Below are 21,000 nucleotides of genomic sequence, written 5' to 3'. Positions count from 1 at the left end.
TACCTTGCCTATATTGTGCACAAACATTAGCAAGGTCTACTTGATTGCTGATCTTCTGGTACTCTTTCAGGGACTCTCGTAGCATCTTCTCTTTTTCCAGCTTGCTTTGAGCCTGTCGAGACCGCTGAAGCAGCTCATTTGCCTAAAGACAAATGGTGGGGAAATGGCAATTATTCACATCAATGCATCATGAACAGTTGTAGATATTGTTCTAATATTCCAAGAGCTTCAAAGAGTGAAATTCTTAAGCACAATTATTTTTCCATAATTTCCATGGAACTAGGGAACAGACAACAACCAAGAGACTATGCTGAGGAAAGACAGGACTAAGAACACATTTTATCAACATTCAGTTTTACTAGACATCACATTGGAGGTAGAGACCCTGTGACCACTAAAAATAACTGCAAATGCTTCAAACCAAAGCTCACATAATTTTCAGGATTCATCAACTAGAACACACAAATACGCACATGACCTTCATTAGTTCTTGTGCTCCTGAAACTACTTGAGCATAATGATCTACAAGCTGCCCAACTTTTTAATTTGAACATGTTCTGAAGTTGTGTTTTGTTGTTGTAAAACATGGAAGTGCCCTTACCTTGGAACACACAGCGTCATCAGTGCTGTAAAGAAGAGGACAGATATCTTGCAAATGGGCAATGATGCCATCCACAGCAGCGTTGTCTCTGATATAACAGTTTATTAGAGAAGCAATGAGTGCTCCAGTCAACTCTCTGTCTCTAATTACCAAGTCTTTGAAAGGAGTAATCTTCAGATGTTCTTGAAGTTCCTGAGGATGGACAGAATTTCATTAGTTTACCAAAGTTTTTTCTTTATTCTGTTTCTTAAACTTACAATGTTACAGAAGACGAATTAACTGTTTCCAGTAAATAAAAACATACAAAACAATGACTGAAGTGCACAGCACAGAAATAAATTATTTAAAAGACATTTTATATGGCAAAATGGAAATAATTAATAAAGCCCCATCAATGAAGGCACTAGACTCTTGGATGCCAAAGGACAGTGAGAACTCCTCTTAGCAGACTTCCTCTGCCATCTTGACCATATGTCACTTTGGTTTCAGATCTCTGCTGGTAAGAAAGGAATTAGCAGTTCACCTTATTTCACAGGGCACTGTCAGGATGCATAGCCTGTGAAATGAATGTATCAGTTTTTAATAATGGGAACCATCTGAGTACTGTCATAGATTTAAAAAATATGACAGATGCATAAAAAGGACTTTTATGAGTTTTTGGTCAGTACTCTTTATGCTCTCTTATATTAAATTACATAGAAAGTTATTAGATTTTAAAAAATAATTAGGAATACTTGTTCACAGAGTTATAGGTAGTGCCTATGGATGACTGTTAACAGCATAAAAATACTGTTGCAAAACCTCTAAAGCTACTGAAGGCAGAGAAAAAGGTTCTGTTTGTTAAACAATGTTTACTTCTTGCCCAACACAAGAGAAAAGCTGCCTGTATTAGAAATCATGCTAACTCCCCAAAGCAACAGTGAAGAGCTCCAGCTTCTGAGCATTTGTAAAGTTTAAAAATTCTTTTTATTAACAAAGAATACAGTTTCTCAAATAATCTATTTTCTTATCAAATACTAGGATAGAATGCATAATATTGAAATTAATAGCTTCTTCAATGTCTAGATACAAATTCAACATTAGCAAAGAGTACACTTGAAAGAAGTGGCTGAAAGAACTTGAATTGCTTAGCGGGGAGAAGTGAAGGCTCAGGGAGCAGTGTGTGGGATCTTACTAATATTTAAGGGAAGGTGTAAAGAAGGCAGAGCCATACTCCCATCAGTGGTACCCAGTAATAGGATATGACACAGTGGCCAAAAGCTGAGCAAAGGAAATTACACGTGAGCAGAAGAAAAATCTTTATTACTCTAAAGGTGGTTGAACACTGAAATGAATTGCCCAGAGAGGCTGTGGTGTCTCTATCTTTGGAGATAATTTTTAATATCTTTCATATTTTTAATGCAGGAGATGGACCTGCACAACCTGCTCTAGTTGACCCTGCTTTGAGAAGGGGAGGCAGATTATCTCCAGAGGTCTCTTTCAAACTCACCTGTTCTGGGATCCATTTTAGACCCCTACATACACAAAAGTACGTTTCACAACTCTACAACCTTGCTGCTCTCCAGTGTTAAACCTTTACCAATGGTAAGGCAAAGAGCGAATCCCTCTCAGATGGAAAATAATGGTCTACTCTTTCAGCACATTCTGCAGAATATGCTTAGGTGAAAATACTAGTTTATAAAAACAGACTCATTATTAAATGCCAATAAAAGTAATGTAAATCTATTGCTAGTGACACTTCCGATTTGCTGAAGCTGGGAGATGAGGTCAATATTACACACCAGCTCCTTAAAAACAGCCACTTACAACCAGAATACTAAATCCATATAAAATTTAAAATTCATTTTATGTTTCTCAATGAAGTAACACTCCTTTGGTAGTATGTAGGTTGCAAAAGAAATTCATCTATTAAATATAAATACATTAAAACCATATGATTCAGATCTTACCTTCTGAAGTTCACCAACAACAACACTGAACTGGTGCTCACAGAGCAGCTTCCACAAAGCTAATGCCTGGCAGGTTTTGCGAACCAGCTGCTGGATGCCTTGAAGAGAGTTCTTCTCAGTTAGCTGTGCTTCAGCTGAAAAAGCAGAGATTGACAGCAAGCAACAGTTTTATATGTTTCAAATGAGCATGTAAATTTTCAAAGTTTTACAATAACAATCTCCTTAAAAGTATACTTTTTTTTTTTTCATTACACTCTTGACTAATGCTGTCCAGCTCTCCTTGGATGAAAGTGTCATGTTAGCCTTTGTCCAAAACAAATACCATCTGTTAACATTTTTTTCAAACTACAGAATACAGGAGTACTTCCTGAAAAAGAAGTATGTCTTTGTCTACTGGAATTATATACCAGTCTTAAATTTTTCCATGTTGTTTTGGTTTTTTTTCTAATAAATAGTTATTAAAAATCTATTTATGGTGCACCTAAAATAAAAATAAAACCATACATAGTCCCTTTTTGTTTTGACTGCTGTATTTGCTTTTAGAAAGAACAGGTACACTTACAACTTTGGTGAACACTGTCTACACTATCTTTAAAGGAACAATCACTACTCTGAAAACTAGTAACATTTAAATCTGTTAAACTGTATTGTATTCACTGAAAGGACAACATGGACATACATAGTACATGTGGAGAACATAGTTGCAGCAATTTCTGTCTTTACTTTTGAATGCTTACAGTTCAGAGATGAGGCAGCAATAATTATATTTTGTCATTTAGCAATCCAAAAGGGTTTATAGGCTTTGGAATGCACAAAAATGAAAAATAAAATTATTAAACATCTACCAGGTTCTACATGAAGATGTTTTAAGAAAAAATTCTGGTGACACTGACTGTAGCTTTGGCAACCTGCATTACAGTATTTCCTTTTAATAGGACAACATACTCACAAAGAAATTCCTTAACAATTGTTATCCTGAAAAAGTAAGTGAGTGTGCAGCTACTAAGTACTGTAATAAGTAACAATTTTATGAACTAGGAAAAAATAATACAAAAAAAAAGGAGTCAGGTAAGTGTGCAAAGAAACCTTGTTTTGTATTTCAAGATTGTCTGAATGGGGAATATAGGTTAAAGAGCATGCATTATCACCACAGAATTACAATGTAATTCTTTGTATGAGAGAGAGAGAGAACTTTAAAAGTGCTTTCATTTTTTTTTTCTTTTACCTTAATAAATTGGCTTGTTTTTGCAGTGGCTCAAGACCACTTAATATGACTGTGCTGAAACCTAGATTCTCTTCACAGAGAGGTATTCTCCTTTGTGGACTGCTTTGATCAGTGGCAATATCAAAGCTTTCAATATCAAACCAAAAGATAACATCTGCAGCATGTAAGAAATTAAGCCTCCTGCTATAGTAAACCTAAAGTTTGGAATATTTCTCTATCTAGATTTGAGTTTTCACTGGGGGTACATACTTCATCTCTAGTACAGTCACATCATAGAATCATAGAATCATAGAATCTTAGGGGCTGGAAGGGACCTCGAGAGATCATCTAGTCCAACCCCCCTGCCAGAGCAGGGTCACCTAGAGTACATCACACAGGAACTCATCCAGGTGGGTTTTGAATGTCTCCAGTGAGGGAGACTCCACAACCTCCCTGGGCAGTCTGTTCCAGTGCTCTGTCACTCTCACAGTAAAAAAAATTTTTCGGATATTCACCTTGAACTTCCTATGCTCCAATTTACACCCATTACCCCTTGTCCTATCACTGGTCATCACCGAGAAAAGCCTAACTCCGTCCCCCTGACACTCACCCCTTACATATTTGTAAACATTGATGAGGTCACCCCTCAGTCTCCTTTTCTCCAAGCTAAAGAGACCCAGCTCCCTCAGCCTTTCCTCATAAGGGAGATGTTCCACTCCCCTAATCATCTTCGTAGCTCTGCGCTGGACTCTTTCGAGCAGTTCCCTGTCCTTTTTGAACTGAGGGGCCCAGAACTGGACACAATACTCCAGATGTGGCCTCACCAATGCAGAATAGAGGGGGAGGAGAACCTCTCTTGACCTACTAACCACACCCTTTCTAATGCACCCCAGGATGCCATTGGCCTTCTTGGCCACAAGGGCACATTGCTGGCTCATGGTCATCCTCCTGTCTACCAGGACCCCCAGGTCTCTTTCACCTACACTACTCTCCAGCAGTTCAGCCCCCAACCTGTACTGGGACATGGTGTTGTTCTTCCCCAAATGTAAAACTCTGCACTTCCCCTTGTTGAATTTCATCATGTTTCTCCCCGCCCAATTCTCCAACCTATCTAAGTCTCTCTGAATGGCAGCACAGCCTTCTGGTGTGTCAGCCACTCCTCCCAGCTTAGTGTCATCAGCAAACTTGCTGAGGGTACATTCTATACCCTCATCCAGGTCGTTGATGAAGATGTTGAACAACACCGGTCCCAGTACCGACCCCTGTGGGACTTCAATAGTCACACACCTCCAACCAGATTCTGCCCCATTGACTACAACTCTCTGACTCCTTCCTTTCAACCAGTTCCTAATCCACCTCACTTCCTGATCACCAAACCCATACCTGATCAACTTTTCTACAAGGATGCTGCATGTAAATGATTTTTTCACACCAATGTCACTGCAGAAGCACTGCTCCTGAAGAAACAGTATGATACAGTATGGAAGCAGAAGCAAGCTGCTAGTGAAGTTAGTTTCTAAACTACTTTTTCCAAAGAACTCATTACCGTGTACGGCATATTGATTAATGTCAAATTTGAATGGAAAAAAGGCACTTCTATCCAGAGGTTTTAAGAATAAGAAACACCAAATGCACCCTTCCCTGATGCTTCCAGTTCAAAAGTTATTACATACCATGGTATTTCCTCTGGAGTTCTTGCTGGACTTGTTGGGAACTTCCACCATCAGGCCGCATGAAACCCAGGAGCCTCTGTTGCAGATTGGCTGGTGTGCTGAAACTGCAATTACAAAATAGAGAGAGATACTATCTGATTACAAATACTGAATCTCTTAAAATTGAAAACCTAACAACTCTTTTTTAGCATCTGAATAGTTGAAGCTGAAGAGCATACATACACTTCAGGTAGATACAGATATGCATGGTACAGCTGGACATTAAATACCACAAGTAAATGTAACACAATAAATAATACCTTGGGTTTCCAAGGGCTCCCACTGTAGCAAACTGTGAATTTCTATACAGAAATTCTTGTAAACCTTTGAGTTCTTGCAGTACACATTCCAGTACATGGGATGGAACACTGCTTTCTACCTGCAAAAGAAAGCAGACTTCTTTACAGAAAGCTTGTTTTCAATTTTTTTTCCAATTTAGAGTTTTAAGCTAAAGCCACTAAAAAAAACAAATATAAAGGGGGTAAAAGAAACAAGTAGTAATGGTATCACTAGAAGGTAGTATTATTGCACCACAGTTCTTAAGGAGGGGGCACATGTGAAGAAGCAGTAGTCCTCTAAAGCATTCAAGGTGCTACTATGCCCCTCAGATAACCAAATGAAATACCAAGATGTTAGTCAGGAAGATGATGGAAATATTTTAATGTCCTTAACTAACTGCAGTCTTTATTCCAACCCACTAAACTGTTTTACTTTGAGGCTTAGTCTGTATGGCGTATGCAGAAAGTAAGTGCAATCATTAAACATGAGGAAAACTGGCCATTGCCAGTTAACAACAGAGATCAAAAAACATTTAAAGGACAAGAATATGTATTTTTTCCTTATTGGTTTATAACTGGAAACAGAAGTATGACAGGACTTAAGACATACACTGTAAGAAGCTTTCAAAAACACAAAATATTTTACATACTGCAACAACTTCTCGATTGCCACTTTTGAAAACTCTCTCCACAACTATACTGCCATCCCAAATATTTCTGCAACACAAAACAGTACTGTGTTAAAAGCCAAGTAATTTAAGCAAAATTTTTTTTCAAGTTTTCTGTGTATTATTTCTTAAGAAAGAAATGGTAATGCTTTTTACTTCAAGGTCTAAAATACGGATTTGTATTGGATTAAAAAAAAAAAAACAACTTTCAAAAAAAGTTAGCATTATACATTACCGAATGGTAAAGATTTAAATCTTTAATCAAATGAAGCTTGATGCTGTCAAATACTTTAAATATAGGCCACTATATATTTCTCTTGAAATATACTGTAGGCAAACCAGTGTGATACCAACAATTTCCTTCCCAACCAGCATGCAGAGAAATGAGCAACATATGAAAAGTCCTGTTCTTGCTAAACATTAAAACAACAGAATCCTCTTTAGTTTTGCTTCAGTGCTCTGGTTTGAGCATTCTCTTTAAAGCTTCTTAACAGAAAGGACTTCAGGCCAGGGCTTTGTTCCAGTAAGTCCTTCTACATTGCTGTTTCACCCTTTAGTGGGAGTTCAAAACAGACCTCACAGGTTTGAAAAACTGTGTTCAGAGTTGTGCATATACTTGTGATTGCAGGATCAATGTCTAAGCAAGTTTCATGTCATAGTCATTCATTAAACGTATCACTGATAAGGGTCTACAGAGGATGTATTACATCAAGGGGTAATTCATAAACACAACATAAAAATGCACTTTACTGATTTTGAATGTAAATGTTATTATAGTATTCACCACTTACAAGCATTAGGAGAAAGAAAAACTATGAAACAACTTGAGTGACAGAGTCTCTTTTTACACAAACACCTCACCCTATAATCCGAGCAAAGTATATGCAGATGCCGTTGTGTCTTCCAGAAAATACTATCTCAGGACCCATCATTCCACTAATGGATGGACTAGGGTGAGACATGGAATTCCCAGAAGGAAAGATGGCAGTTGACATAGTAGGAGATTGTAAACCTAGAATAAAAGTAGGTAAATCTTACTCATTTGAATGCAAATAAAAAAGCCTAACTGAAAAAAATTGTCTCAATTTCTCCAGAGAAAGAAGGCTGTACCTTGACCAGATGTCAAAAAGCTAAGGTTAGGATATGGACTATCAAGAGCCACAGGGGAACCTAAAAGGGAAAAAAAATAAAGGTAAGTTTATTAAAAGCAAAGAAACAAACCAAAAAGCACAAAGCAAAATAAAACCCGTAAAATAAATGTGCAAAAGTGGCAAAGTTGTTAAATCAAGCGCTTTAAAGTTAGAACCATTCCAGAACCGTTCATTTAAAAAAACCAAATCACACTCATCTATTATCAGCCCAACACTCCAGAAGTAACCAAGTGGATAGGCTTCTTTCAAGAGCAGTTATTAAACATTTTCAGCATTACCTTGTTATTTACTGCACACCATCGGTTCCCTGCATTGAAGATAATACTGTCCACATACTTTCTCTTATTCTTCACCTTCTGACTGCACTCTTTCTTTATACGGACACCTGTTCTCAAAGCACTCACTTTCAGTAATTTATATATTTTAAAAGACTATCAATTTTACCTTCATAGCACTCAGCTGAAAGAAACTAGTACTACTGCTCCTAATTTTTACATAGTGCAGTTGGATAAACACCACAGCAACACTCAAATTGAAACATTCAGTTTGAGACTGTAACTAGCCTCTGATTCAGCTGTGATTACTCAACCCTTTTGCAGACTAAGTCTGAATACCTAACTTAAGACCCAAATATATGAGAAATGTGTGTGGCCATGTAAAGAAAAAATGTTCGTATACCATCAACATATAGGATGATACATCACAGAAAGCACAAGAAAACTGCCACTCTGAAAATCTGTCTCTTACAAAAGAATCAGTCTTTCTTGCCTTATTCCCTATAGTTCTCTTAACTTTGGCTACACACAACCACACAAAGAATAGTGATGTCCTTCATTAAAGACCATCAGTGCATTCTCAGAGCATGTTCCCCTGTGTACCAAGCAAAGCACAAACTTGCAGAAAACAGCACATGAATGCATGACTAGATTTTCAACAGTGAGAAAATAACTAAGTTTAAAGTGCCTACCATTTTAATGCTAACATTATTGTAATGTAGTTTCACATACACAATTTAAAGGTGTTTTAATGCATTTCTGTCAGCACTGTCTAACCCACCACAGATATTGACAATATCAGAATTTTAATTTCCCATGACAGTTCTCTACCCTGTGGGCAAACACAGTAAGCAGTAGCAGAAGAATGGCCCCATCTTCCACCTGAACCTGTCACTGAAGCACAATGGAAACAGGTGCTTTGAAACCACGTTTCAAAGAGACATAACTGACTGCACATGATGAAAATATCCAAACGTTTTCCCAAACCTGGGAAAAATCGACTTTTTATAAAAGCAGGCACGTTATTGATCACAGAGCTTCCTGTCTTTTTTCCACACCTTACCCTCATTCTCAGCCTGCTCTTAGCACCTGTTTTCCCCATAGCTGCTGTCCTCTCTAATTCAAATTTGATTTTACATTCTTACACCTTGCCTCAGCTCCTGTTCACATTGCTACTGTTCCACACCAGCAGGTCTGGAAGGTGATGCCACCCAGGCACTAAAAATAGCCCTTCTCAATGCTTTAATATCAGTTAAGGATTCTGAAAAAGAGGGTCTGCTTTTTTTCCAAAATATCATCACAGGTTAGTACACATTCTCCAACATTTATTAACTTAGATGTAGTTCAGAAAGGGTATTGAAATGGAATTTCTTTGCATTCCAGGCAATCAAGTTTTTTTTCTCCAAGTCTGATGTTGAAAATTAAATGCTGTATGTCAGAGAAGGGTAAAGGATCTTGGAAATTAACGACTTCCTGATACTTTTTTTTTAATAATTAATTGAATTCAGTAATTCTGAGTTCCAAATTCACCGTTATGAATTTCATTTTTTAAAAAGCCTTAAGATCTGGAACTGGTTGATGCATGTTATGGGACAACTTCCTGAAGCAACTGTAGAAATTTGAGTGACAGAAAGTCCCCTACTCCAATAAGCATCAAGTTCTGAGGAGAAAGAATGCTGTTCTCATTTGTAGGTGCTACTGACAACCTAGACAGAAACAAAATGTTGAGAGCTTTTGCCATGCAAAATCACCCCAAATGACGAACCCGTTTCTTGATCAAACTTTTTTATTTTCTTCTCATAAGCATGATCTGCAGAGGTATGACTATGTCACAGTAAAAAGGTATTCTGCTATAGCATCTTCATAAAGTTTGAACTAAAGTACTGATAAATTGTTCTCTGGATGCTGAAGTGTCTCTGGCAGCAATAAATGTGTACCTTTTTCACCTAATTTTAACAGATTTTATGCAACATGCAGACAGACTTTGAAGTGACATCACCCTCTCACTAAAATAAAGAGAAATGGAAAAAACTCTGATTAGTCAGTAAATGGAAAACCAAGAACCATTTCAGACAAAAAGAACACAGACACTTATGAGAAGAAAGAACATATTTAAGAAGAAAAAAACCTGTCCAAAACCATGAAAAGCTTGCTACTTACTGGCACAAACAGGAGAACCCAAAATAGGTCCAACATTGCTTGGAGGAGGCAGAGCTGATGGAAACCTCATTTGTGCTTCTCCACCATACCTAAAGTTCATACGCAAAGACAAAAATTCCTCACATTTCATACACAATCCATTACATTTTCATGTTTTTGAGAATTAACTATATTCGGGTTCTTTAAAAATGGGGAATAAAAACCTAGAACTTTTCAGAAATATGCACATTTTAAAACAATGCTCTCTGAGGCAGAAGGTTAAAGAGCCTGAGCAATTACTTAGAGGTTGTAGTGATTCTGACCATAATATCCAAACAACCTACAGAACTGAGACTTACCTGAAGAATGCTCGAGTAGCCCAGGCAGATACTTCTCTATCACATGCAGCATTAGAACAGGCCAAAATAAGGCAAGTGGCACAGGCCTGATCCTCCTAGAGTATATTATATTGTTAGTGCAGCACCTTATATCAAGCTGATAAGAAACATATAGAAGTTATCTTGATAAAAAATTACACAGAAATACTCTTTGCATAATTTTATTTAGAAGTCAAGAAAGTCATCTCTTTCCAATTCCAGCCAGGGGGTGAACCATAGTGAGGCAGCCCACTGTAGTCAGTAAATTCATTATAGTTTTTGCAAACTCAGTATGATTACTGATATGAAACAACCTCCATGTCTGGCACCTAATTATAACTGAAATTCATGCACTAAGTTTATAGCAAAACCAAAAAAGATTCTATAGACAGTGATTACATTAAAATAAATATTATCTGCTGTTTTTCATAACACATCATAAAATAACAGGGTTCTCAGACCAGATTTTGGTAACATCTTACCTGATGCAACTTGAAAAATCTCTCAATCTCCTCTCCATCCCCACCGATATTGCTAACAAGTAGATGCCGCAGCTGATCAACAGGTCTGAATTTATGAAACATAAAGCTCCCCTAAAAGTAACCCGAAGTAAGTTAGAATAAAGTTGTCTTTAATCTGGCCATCTCAACCTTGCCTCCCCATAATGCTTTTCTTTAGAATTCTGAATTTTCATTTGTTGCACAATTAGATCAAAGCATAATGTGAATGGTGCCTAATGTCCAGTTCTTACTCACATGCAGAAAATTCTAACAAGTCTAGGAAAGGCAGGAAAAATATAGCAATGACTATAAATACTCCATGAACTGAGTTAATTTTGCTGATCTTAGCTTAATAGGAAGCATACAACATCAGAATATAGCTAGTATACCCAGAAAACAAAGGCTTTATGACCTTGCAAATCCTCAAAATGACCTGAAAAAAGAATGCCTGAAGAATTCAGGATCAAGGTCATGGTAAGACTCCACGCATAGTCATCTTGCCTGCATGCACAGTAACTATTGGAGAGGGTTCAATTAACGCCTTTAACAAAAGAGCTGCTAAGAAACAAATGAAGGAAGAGTCTAGAGGCTGCAAGACATTAAAGATTAATTTATTTATTTTTTTAATTGCTTACTGGTTAAGATACTAAGTCTCCTAAAATATGTCCAAACACAATCAGATAAAGATAAGTAGGAAAATAAATTTGTTTTCTTTTTGTGGGTTTTTTAAGAATCCTTTCAAAAAATCCTTTGGAGACTTTTATGACAAAGAGGAAATCAGTTATTCAAATTTCAATTGCTAACCATATTTACTCCAACTATTATTTTCTGGGCAGCCAGTGCCTGTTTCAATTTCATATAATTATAACTAAGGTAGAAATAACTTCTCAGATTATCTGTATCTAACAAGAATCTGGAGACCAACAAAGAATATGAATACACTGTAGATGAGGGGCTGGCCCAATGGCTTTAAGTAAATTTAAAATTGGTACAGATTGTTTCAGCAATCTTTCTTTTTCCTCTTCATGATTGGAACATAATCCTCAAAACAAATCCAAAATGAATTAACATTTACAGGTTTACATCAGTCTTCCAACTTTATACTTAACTTTTCTGATCTCCTATGTTAAGAAAAAGTAATACTCACCTGGGCTGAAAGCAGAACAAACTTCTTGGGTGGCAGCATGTGTTGTTGCACAACAACAGGTGAATCAGTTATTGGAACAATGTCTTTATTTAGCGGTGTTACAATCTTCTGAACTTTAAATTCATCAATAGCAGATAGAGCCCAGGAATGTCCATCAACACGGGTGGTCATCTGAACAATAGGTTGGTATTATTCAAAGGTTATTAACAGACATGGATTTTGTACATGTATGGTGGTATTTTACCATTTACCACTTTAAATGACATGATAGAATCTAGTCACCACACAAGAAAACTCACAGAAAATAAGCAAGTTCTTGTATTGCCCAACAGAAGTTTACCACCAAATTTTCAGCTATATATGTACTGCTGCATTTAGGCAACAGGGAATATAATTTTGCTTCTTTTGGGGGGACAGGGACAGTGTTTTGTATGTCAAAGTAAAAAAACTTGCAAAGTGGGATCCTTTAATGCTGCTATAATATAAACAGCAACATATCAGAACTAAGAACCAAAGATATAATGAATTCAATTTTTTCCTTAAAGAATCAAAAAATGCTGCAACTCAATCATAAAGGCTTACATGACTTTCAGAGTTTTCAGCAGTACTCCTAATTGAACTTGAGACATAGCGTAATGAACACATTGCAGAAAACTACATATGCTAACAAGGAGGAACTGCTGCTCAAGAATACTGTTAGTTTTGTTTGGGAAATCTAGCTGTTTGTTACTGTCAAATGCCTCTGAAAAAAGAGATCAGTACTTGGGATACTTACTGTCTAACTTTTGGCAGGGAAGTGATCTGGAGTAATTATAAAGGTACTTTTAAAGTTATTAAACCAGCAGATAAATCAAAACATGACTTTGAAACTTTAACTTATAAAGTCTCTCCATTCAATTGAACTCTACCACTGCCCCTCAGAAGACACTATTTTTGACATGTTAATTCTCTGTTTCAGCAAAAGACTTCAGATTTCCTTCAGAGCTGGAATAAACGTTCTCCCTGAACTGATGCTCAAGACAACTAATGCTCTTCAATGCCCCCTCACAAACCCACTTATGTAACAATCAGGAAAAATAAAGACAAAAAAATACGAAATCATGCAGATTAATCATGTCTGAAATGTAATTAAGACATTTAAATAAGGAAACTCAAAGTCTCTAGCACCTACTTTTTATACAACCTTTGCCAAATATTATCCTCATAAAACACCACTACTGCCTGTGGACCACATGTGCTTGTGCACAACATGTAGCATGCTACAGACAACAGTATTTTCAAATACGTTAATTGAAAGCCATGTCTTAGAAGTCAAGGCAATGGCTTTTGATACACAGGTTGCATCAAGTTAGAAAGTATGACTGAACTAGAAAATCCTACTATCAGTTCCCATTCACTGACAAAAACACCTACTTTTTTTTTTTTCTTGGAAGCATGTTAACAGCTTTTTATACGCTTCCAAACTTCTCATGGAAGTTGTCAGTGAACTGCTCATTTCTTGCAGATAGTGTTATTCAATTTAAGATATTTTATCTTATTTATTTTTATATTTATTTATGATATTTTTATCACAGAGGAAAAAATATTACCTAGATTTCACCAAGATTGTATAGAAGTTTGCTTTAGTACCTGTGTTTCCATCATTGGCTTTTGAAAAGGGAAGGAATCATGATTGATACACCACAGGATGTCATTATCCTCATTTTCTGAAGCCGCCATAAGAAGGACCCCTAAACAAGAACAGTAATATTAAGCTTGTATTAGAAGCAATAATCATGCATTAGATGCAAATTCATTTAGTCATTCCTTGTAAGTCCCAATGATATAATTTGAACAGAAAATTTAATCCCTGAGTTTGTATGTCACAGGATTCTTCAGGTCACTTTTAAAAACCATTTACCATCTACTCTAAAAGGTACAAAAAAAAATTACTCTAAAGTAGGTAGAACACGTCGCAAAAATGAGATGTTTAAACAGATAATGGATGAAAAAACATCCAGAAAAGACCCAAAGGATATAAATCAGTATGTACAACTAAATGGGTCTGCAGCTTTTCCCTCCCTGCATTTCTGCAGCACTTTTAATAATTCAGCCAATGATCAGAAGTGACAGAGAAGCTGGACCCATCTGGTAGCTGTTTGGCATCTTATATGGTATCAGTAGCTAAATGAGTTAAATAAACAAAAGTCAGCACAAGCTAAGCTCAGCATGAGAGGCATTAAATAGGTAGAAACATATTATATCCTGCTTCAAGAATTAATCACACATTTCTAAAGGCATGTAACCAAATTTGAACATGTTAAAAAACTATTTTATGGACAGATTGGAAGAAAAAGGGGGTTTGTCAACACACAGTTCTCTGCTCAAACAGTGCATCTTGCAAAAGAACTAAACTCTGAAAAATATTACAACCTTCCAAAAAACCTCCCATCAACACACAGAAGCCATGCTTAGATCTCAGTTATTCCCACTGCTTCAAACTCCTCAATGTAAAAACAGTGTGATACTGACTCACTAAAAAACAAGAAATCAATCTCGTCTGAACCATGCTCCACTGCTTACCTTTGCTATAAAGAGCTCTGTGAACTTTTGCAGGCTTCTCCACATTAGAAGAAGCTGAAAATCCAGGTGGCAAACGGACATGAACCAAGGTTAACATGGAGGGACGAGCTGCAGGATGCTTAAATTGTGAAGTACTAAAATACAGTCGGACACCTGAACAAAAGACAAAAGGAGGTCACAGTGTTGCTAAACTCTGCAGATGCCAATTATCAGTTTAAAAGGAGGAAGGAATAAGCGTGCTTTCTTACCCGCATGTGTGATTGCTAGTAGTTGACAGTCTATGGATTCAGAATTTTCAATCACAGCTATTTGAACAATAGGCTTAAATACAGAACGATCTATTGTTCTGAAAAACAAGAAACAAACCCCATACACTCTCAATCCAAAAAAATAAGCAAACAACATTCTTCAAAAATATTGCATGAAACTACTGGACTTAAAAGAAGCCTCTGACATTAAAGTTGTCATAAATATACCTGGCAATGCTTCCAGCAGCAGAAACGATAGCATTTTGAGAAAGAGAAGTAACCCTGGTCATTCCTTGACCATCCTGTCCCAAATCATAAACCTGCAACTCAAGAATACAGCTTAGTGATACAGTTGAATCAAGGAGTACAGACTCATCTACCTAGCAGCAACTCAATTTTATTTTATCCTCATGTTTCCATTTAATTGAGGGGAACACCATAAGGCTACTTCATCAGAAAAAACGTCTTCAGCACATACCTTGTTACTAAAAAATAAACTGAAATAGCACCCTGACACACCTGCAGAAAATGCCCAGATACAGAGAAAAACTTTAGAAGTTATATGCCCTTTAATAGCACAGCCAACAGTCAGAAGAAGTCACATACTTGTAGCACTCCTTTTTCTGAGCGGGTGTATAAAATATTTCGAGAGTTGTCGATAGCAATTTGAACTACAGGATCTGGAAATGGGGAGAAAAGAGGGAGAAACCAGGAAATCAATACTGGATTTGGTGAAAACAGGTTTAAGACAGAATACCTTTAAAATAATTAATTGAAAGTTAAGAAAAACTGCAGGAGTCTCATACAGGACTCCTACCAGAAGCGATTTAAAACACCAATCAAATTCACACAACTATTAGTAAACAAACAAGCAAAAAAAATTAGAGCAAAACCTATAATAATTTCAAAATAATTTTTCATGTAACAGTGGAATATGGTAAAATTATTTGAAGACTCTACTGTTTGCAGCAGAATCTCTCTAAGCACATACTGATTCTGTGCTACACAACACTAACTTTAGTTAGTCAACTTTCCAGGTATCTATATCCTGAAGTAGATACAGAGAGGTGTATCGGGAGGTGACCACAGTTTTATAATCATCAACCATGGCAAGTTTTACTGGCAATTAACTAAATGCCCTGAATGAGGAAAATATTCAGGTCTAATTTCTTGATAGGTTTGATTTAAAAGGTTGAATTAAATGATTGGGTAAGCCCTTAACATCAGTACTCACCATCCTCTGAGAAAGTGAACTGCAGCAATGAAGGAATAAGGAAGGACAGCGCACTCTTGGAATGATTAATTTTTCTACAGCGTTGGCTAAACCAGCCTGCTTCAGCCTACAATTAAAAACAGATACAGCATTAAAGAAAAAAAACAAACAAACAGAAAAAAAGGCCTGAAACTAGTAGTTAGGTTAATGAAGTTGTTAACAGGACAACTATGAAAACTAGTAAAAAATCAAGCTACGCACCATTGATTTAATTGAAAAAGTATGTACCATTCAATTCATGGAAATAGCTTATCATTAAAAAGAAAATTTTGCATAAAATAGGATGCAAGATACCACCATTTTATTTCTGAAGTTGACCAGAGGTCATTGCTATTCCTCATATAGTTACTACTTCTTCAAAGACAATGCACCTCCACTAAGAGATCAGAGCTCTTGTGCAGCCAAGCCATACAACATAATTATGGAAGAAAAAAAAGACAAGCACACCTCACGTTTTAGAACTGTCAGTGCTTAAATCCCACAACCATGACACAACCAAAAAATGCCTCTGTGTAAAACCTATAGTCACCTGGTATGCTACTTCGTATAAGCAGCCATCTTTTCCAGCCAAAAAGATCCGCCCGTTGTCGGTGGATGTTATTGCCAGAATATAAGTATTGTCAGTAGGAAGCGAATAGAGAGGGTCTGGCAGCAGCTGCATTCCACCAGACATACTGTCATTGAGTGATCCAGTACCTTAAACAGATACATCAATCCATCAATCCTCTTTGATTTTTAAATAGTTCTGATATTACAGGTCTGTGAAAAGAAGCGTCTTGAAAACAGTAAAAATTACAGCAAATTTCATAGTTATTAAATACATTCTGGAATAGCTATTCTCCAAAACAAACTGCAGAGTAACAAATCTTCTGTTTAAAAAAAAATAAATTCTCTTGTGTGTAGGTTTCCAAGTAAGGAAATGCAATGTTCATTCCTGTATGTTGTTATCTCCTCTAAATTGTGACAACTCTAAACCACAGATTTCTTCATTTTTCCTCTTCCACATCCAGATAGTTTAAAGAGAGAGCAACAGATTGTAATACTCTCACTTTCTCTTGCTAACCAAGTCAATGAACTGTATTCACCTGTTCCAAGATTCATGCTCACCTCTTCACCACCCCTCCAATATGCTGTTTAATTAACAGGAGTACCTGTCTCAAAAACTCTTCTTATGTTAAACTGGTGAATAATACGACTTGATGCTCAATGGTCCTGCAGGTGCAAACTCTATAAAAACTATTTCCCCTTGTCTGTAACATGATCTAAAAACTATCACGGTACTTAGCACGTGGTCTTGGTTTTCTTTTTTTTTTTTTTTCTTTTTTTAAATGGCTACCAATAAAACAGTAATTTACTCTTGTTAATGCACAACTGAGAATGAGAGGAGAAGAGAGAATTACCTGTTTGTATATTAGCACAACTAAGCCCTAAAATCACAATATCCACTGGGGTAGCTAGGACAAGTAAGTGTCGTACATGAGGCTGGAAGATACCTAAGGGAAAAGGGAAAAGAAAATTTTCATTTGTAGCCAACCTCTCAGGTCACAATGAGGCATCGAACATATCCATTGGAGAGATACATTGACTTAATAGAGGGAATAGGCATATTTAAGACTTGATCTGTGAAACTCTAGAATTACAAAGGAATTATCAGCCAGCAGTTTAGTTTTCAGTTCATGAAATACAGGATCTCTAAAGTTACATTTTTCTTATAAAAGTGCTTCTTTCAAATTCAATCTTACTGTCAATTCAACTTTGATTTCAATGTTATCTAAGCAGTAGTCACCAGAAGAACTGGGAGGGATAGAAACCAGGATCTCCCAGAAGTTATCACTTGAAGGTGTAAATTTAAAAACAGTACAAACATTAAGAGTATGATGTAAAAAAAGAAATAAATATGCAAGCTTATCAGTGTAAATTAATGTTACACTGTACTTTTATTTTTGCTTGTAATTAATTTAATGTTTCTAAAAACAAACCCTTGTATCTTGTGTATACATACACACACACCACAGATTTTTCACATATGCATATATAAAAAAAACATTTATATGTAAGTGCCTAATTCTAAGTACTGTCATGTTTCTTACCTCCCTTTGGCTTTACAAGTCCCACTGCAAGAATAGTTTCACTAAGGCCATCAAAATAAGCGAGATCTCCCCTGTCAGAAAAAAACCCAACCTGCATAAAACTTCACACACAGTATCACATATAATGAAGCAAATAAAATCAGATTATGTATATTTTAAAACTATCAGTACTTATTGTAACACTTTCAGGCCAACTACATCTTTTGCTTTGGGAGAAAGAAGGTCCATCAGAATGAAACAACAGAAAACGTTTCAGAGCTAAACTATACAGGCAGTACTTTGAGCTGCTTGGAGTTTCAAACAGCAGCTTTTTATATTTTTGGATTTCATTAATCCATACAGTTTCCTCTGAATTACACAATGCAGCATCTGCAATGCTGATTACTATAAAGAGAGAGGAACTTTTTTTTTCCCCCATTAAAATTATCTACAGCAAGAATTCCCAGCCTTCTTTCCAGCACCTTAAGTTTAATAGCATGTAACATTGCTTTATCTGGAAAATGTATTTAATACACTGTGACACAATGTAAATGTACAGATAGAAGCTACATGAGCCACAATCTGAACTTCAGTCTTCTTAGGAAATGCAAAAACATGTATCTTCTTAAGAAATGCAACAACATGCACAAAGCAATTCTTAATTAAATAATTCTTCTATATATGGAAATAAAAAAAGCAAACCTGTAAATTATAAATAGATCACTTTTATTTGAAACTATAATGAAAATATTTTCATTTTTATGAATCCTTCAAATAAGCTAGGCAGGAGAGCTTTATTCATAATACTTCTAAGTTCTCCTGTTGTATTATTTAACAATGAGGGAATGACGGGTCACTGTAGATGCATCAGAGTACTTACTAACTCTACTTAGAAAAGTTAAGCAATTATTTTTTTTCTGTTTTTTTTGACAGAAGGAAATCCCTAGCATAAATAAAGCAAATACTTTGGGATACAAGCCATGTCTAACCCTAAGCAAATATATTTTACTTTCTTCTCTAGAAGATTTGGCAGCAATATTACTAACTGTTCCAAACCTTTGAACATTTATTATTCAAAAGCTTTGGTAAAATCTAAAAAGAATCAAGGTAAGTTACACTGAGTAGCACACCCCTGTGCTACCAGTAGAACATCTCCCACCACCACACTTGCTTAATGCCAATATAATCTATAATACCAACAAAATCTTATCAGGAATGTGTTTTCTACATACCCATCTTCATAGTTCCACATAAAAATGTCACTGTCAATGGTCAACCAAGCTCTGCTGATTTCTGGAAATACTCCCATCATACAATTGCACTGCATATCTGCAGCACTGCTGATGTAAGGATTAAATGCATTTTGGGTAGCAAAGGCAAAATCCCCTTTGGTGCACTTAAAAAACCCCCCAAACCTTCATATATAGGGAAAATCTTCATCTATAATTCTAAACATTCAAAGTTCTTCATAAAGAAATTAATTCCACCAGCAACTCCACACAGTTGGATCTTCTCGACACCTGAAGCCTTACAGAGAGAATATGAACAATATTTATGGGGAGTCAGAGAGAAATATTGGGGAAGAAGATTGTGGAAGAAAAAAATTCATTTCTGGTATTACAACTTACACAACCTGACATTGTTTTTCATAAGGATACGTCCAAACTGCTCCACGAGCTCTGGGGGAAGCGGGACCCTGCGGACTGAGCTGATCTCTGGAAGATTAGGTATTGAAAGCAAACCTGGTCCTTGCAAAGGATAATCCATATCTGACATACCAGAAACAGTAGGGCTACCTGCAATTAAGAGCAACAAAAAAACTATTATACTTCTTAAAAAGAAGGTAAAACTTACAAGAAATGGCTTGTATTCTTTCTGCATCTTCACCTGATTTTTTTCCTAATCTGTGAAATACAAATTAGACTAATCACATTTCCCAGTTTACTTCATACAATATAGAATGCCAAACTATGCAGAAAAAAATGCCTTGACACTGCAGAGACTTTAAGTATATCAACACCACCACTCGTATGTTGTTATGTGTGAACAAAGGTAGGAGCACAACCATAAACCATAACTCTAAATCTCAAATCAGACATAAGCAAACAAATCTGCAAACACACTCTTGCAACATCTCACTTGGGCACCAGCCTACTCTTCACCCCATTTTGACTCAGACACTCTCCAGCCCCATTTTCATCATATGGCCAGATATTAAATATGCCACCTGAACAACCCAGACTACTCCTTCACCTAGAAAGCTGATCTGTGCTCCCAGTATCAAGTTTAAATCCCAATATATACCCATTATTTTATGTGCATCCATTATCCAGGACCATTACACTTCAGTCACGCACATCACATTGTATTGTAACAGAAAACAGTGTTTGATTGTGTCCTGACACCAGCTAGATACACATTAATTAGATCATCTACAGTGCCTCTTCACAGCCAACTTTGCCAGCCAGGTAGTGCCAATGAAGTAGGAAATGCTGTCTACATATTTTAAGAAGAAGAAAACAAATGTTTGAGAAGAAGCATACCTTACATAGTAACTACATGCTGCATACTGCTACAGACCAATGAAAGTCCCTCAAACAAGCTTAAGAGAGATTTTCAGGCTGCTTGTAACTGAGGAATGGGGCTGGGCACTTAGTGACCCTAAAAGCACTCTGCAAGGCAAGGAACTTCCCAATCAGCAGGACGGGAAACAAGAGCCATTCTCCTCACGGTCTGGAGGGACACGGAGCTGAGCTGGAGCCCACCCAAGCCCATTACTCCTGTAGTGCTCCCCCCACCACGGAGAAAGCCCACAGCCTTAACCCACACACCAAACCACCCGCTCCT

At 36.6% G+C, this 21,000-nt stretch overlaps 1 protein-coding gene across 2 annotated transcripts in view; it reads right to left on the bottom strand.

Moving 5' to 3' along the window:
• Positions 1-19,941, bottom strand: part of NUP155 (nucleoporin 155kDa) — a 28,070-nt gene extending 8,129 nt beyond the window's left edge. Inside the window, exons 1-23 of one of the 2 annotated variants that reach the window (XM_010008720.1) lie at positions 19,812-19,941; positions 19,386-19,482; positions 18,175-18,245; positions 17,485-17,577; positions 16,614-16,780; positions 16,046-16,151; positions 15,418-15,491; positions 15,040-15,131; positions 14,812-14,909; positions 14,564-14,716; positions 13,631-13,731; positions 12,002-12,172; positions 10,837-10,947; positions 10,337-10,431; positions 9,999-10,087; positions 7,523-7,582; positions 7,274-7,424; positions 6,395-6,461; positions 5,727-5,845; positions 5,428-5,525; positions 2,551-2,684; positions 602-793; positions 4-142 (exon numbers count right to left, since the gene is read on the bottom strand). In XM_010008720.1, the coding sequence (XP_010007022.1) occupies positions 4-142; positions 602-793; positions 2,551-2,684; positions 5,428-5,525; positions 5,727-5,845; positions 6,395-6,461; positions 7,274-7,424; positions 7,523-7,582; positions 9,999-10,087; positions 10,337-10,431; positions 10,837-10,947; positions 12,002-12,172; positions 13,631-13,731; positions 14,564-14,716; positions 14,812-14,909; positions 15,040-15,131; positions 15,418-15,491; positions 16,046-16,151; positions 16,614-16,780; positions 17,485-17,577; positions 18,175-18,245; positions 19,386-19,482; positions 19,812-19,929 (2,596 nt within the window). In that variant the 5' untranslated portion in view covers positions 19,930-19,941. The remainder of the gene's footprint in view (positions 1-3; positions 143-601; positions 794-2,550; positions 2,685-5,427; positions 5,526-5,726; positions 5,846-6,394; positions 6,462-7,273; positions 7,425-7,522; positions 7,583-9,998; positions 10,088-10,336; positions 10,432-10,836; positions 10,948-12,001; positions 12,173-13,630; positions 13,732-14,563; positions 14,717-14,811; positions 14,910-15,039; positions 15,132-15,417; positions 15,492-16,045; positions 16,152-16,613; positions 16,781-17,484; positions 17,578-18,174; positions 18,246-19,385; positions 19,483-19,811) is intronic. The other variant, XM_010008721.1, reaches the window with a different exon arrangement.
• Between the last annotated feature and the right edge of the window lie 1,059 nt (positions 19,942-21,000).

The sequence above is a fragment of the Chaetura pelagica genome, unplaced genomic scaffold (assembly GCF_000747805.2).
Source record: "Chaetura pelagica isolate M959 unplaced genomic scaffold, ChaPel_1.0 scaffold31, whole genome shotgun sequence".
Lineage (NCBI taxonomy): Eukaryota > Metazoa > Chordata > Aves > Apodiformes > Apodidae > Chaetura > Chaetura pelagica.
The sequence above is the reverse complement of the archived record's forward strand: the minus strand, read 5'-3'. Positions and strand labels throughout refer to the sequence as shown.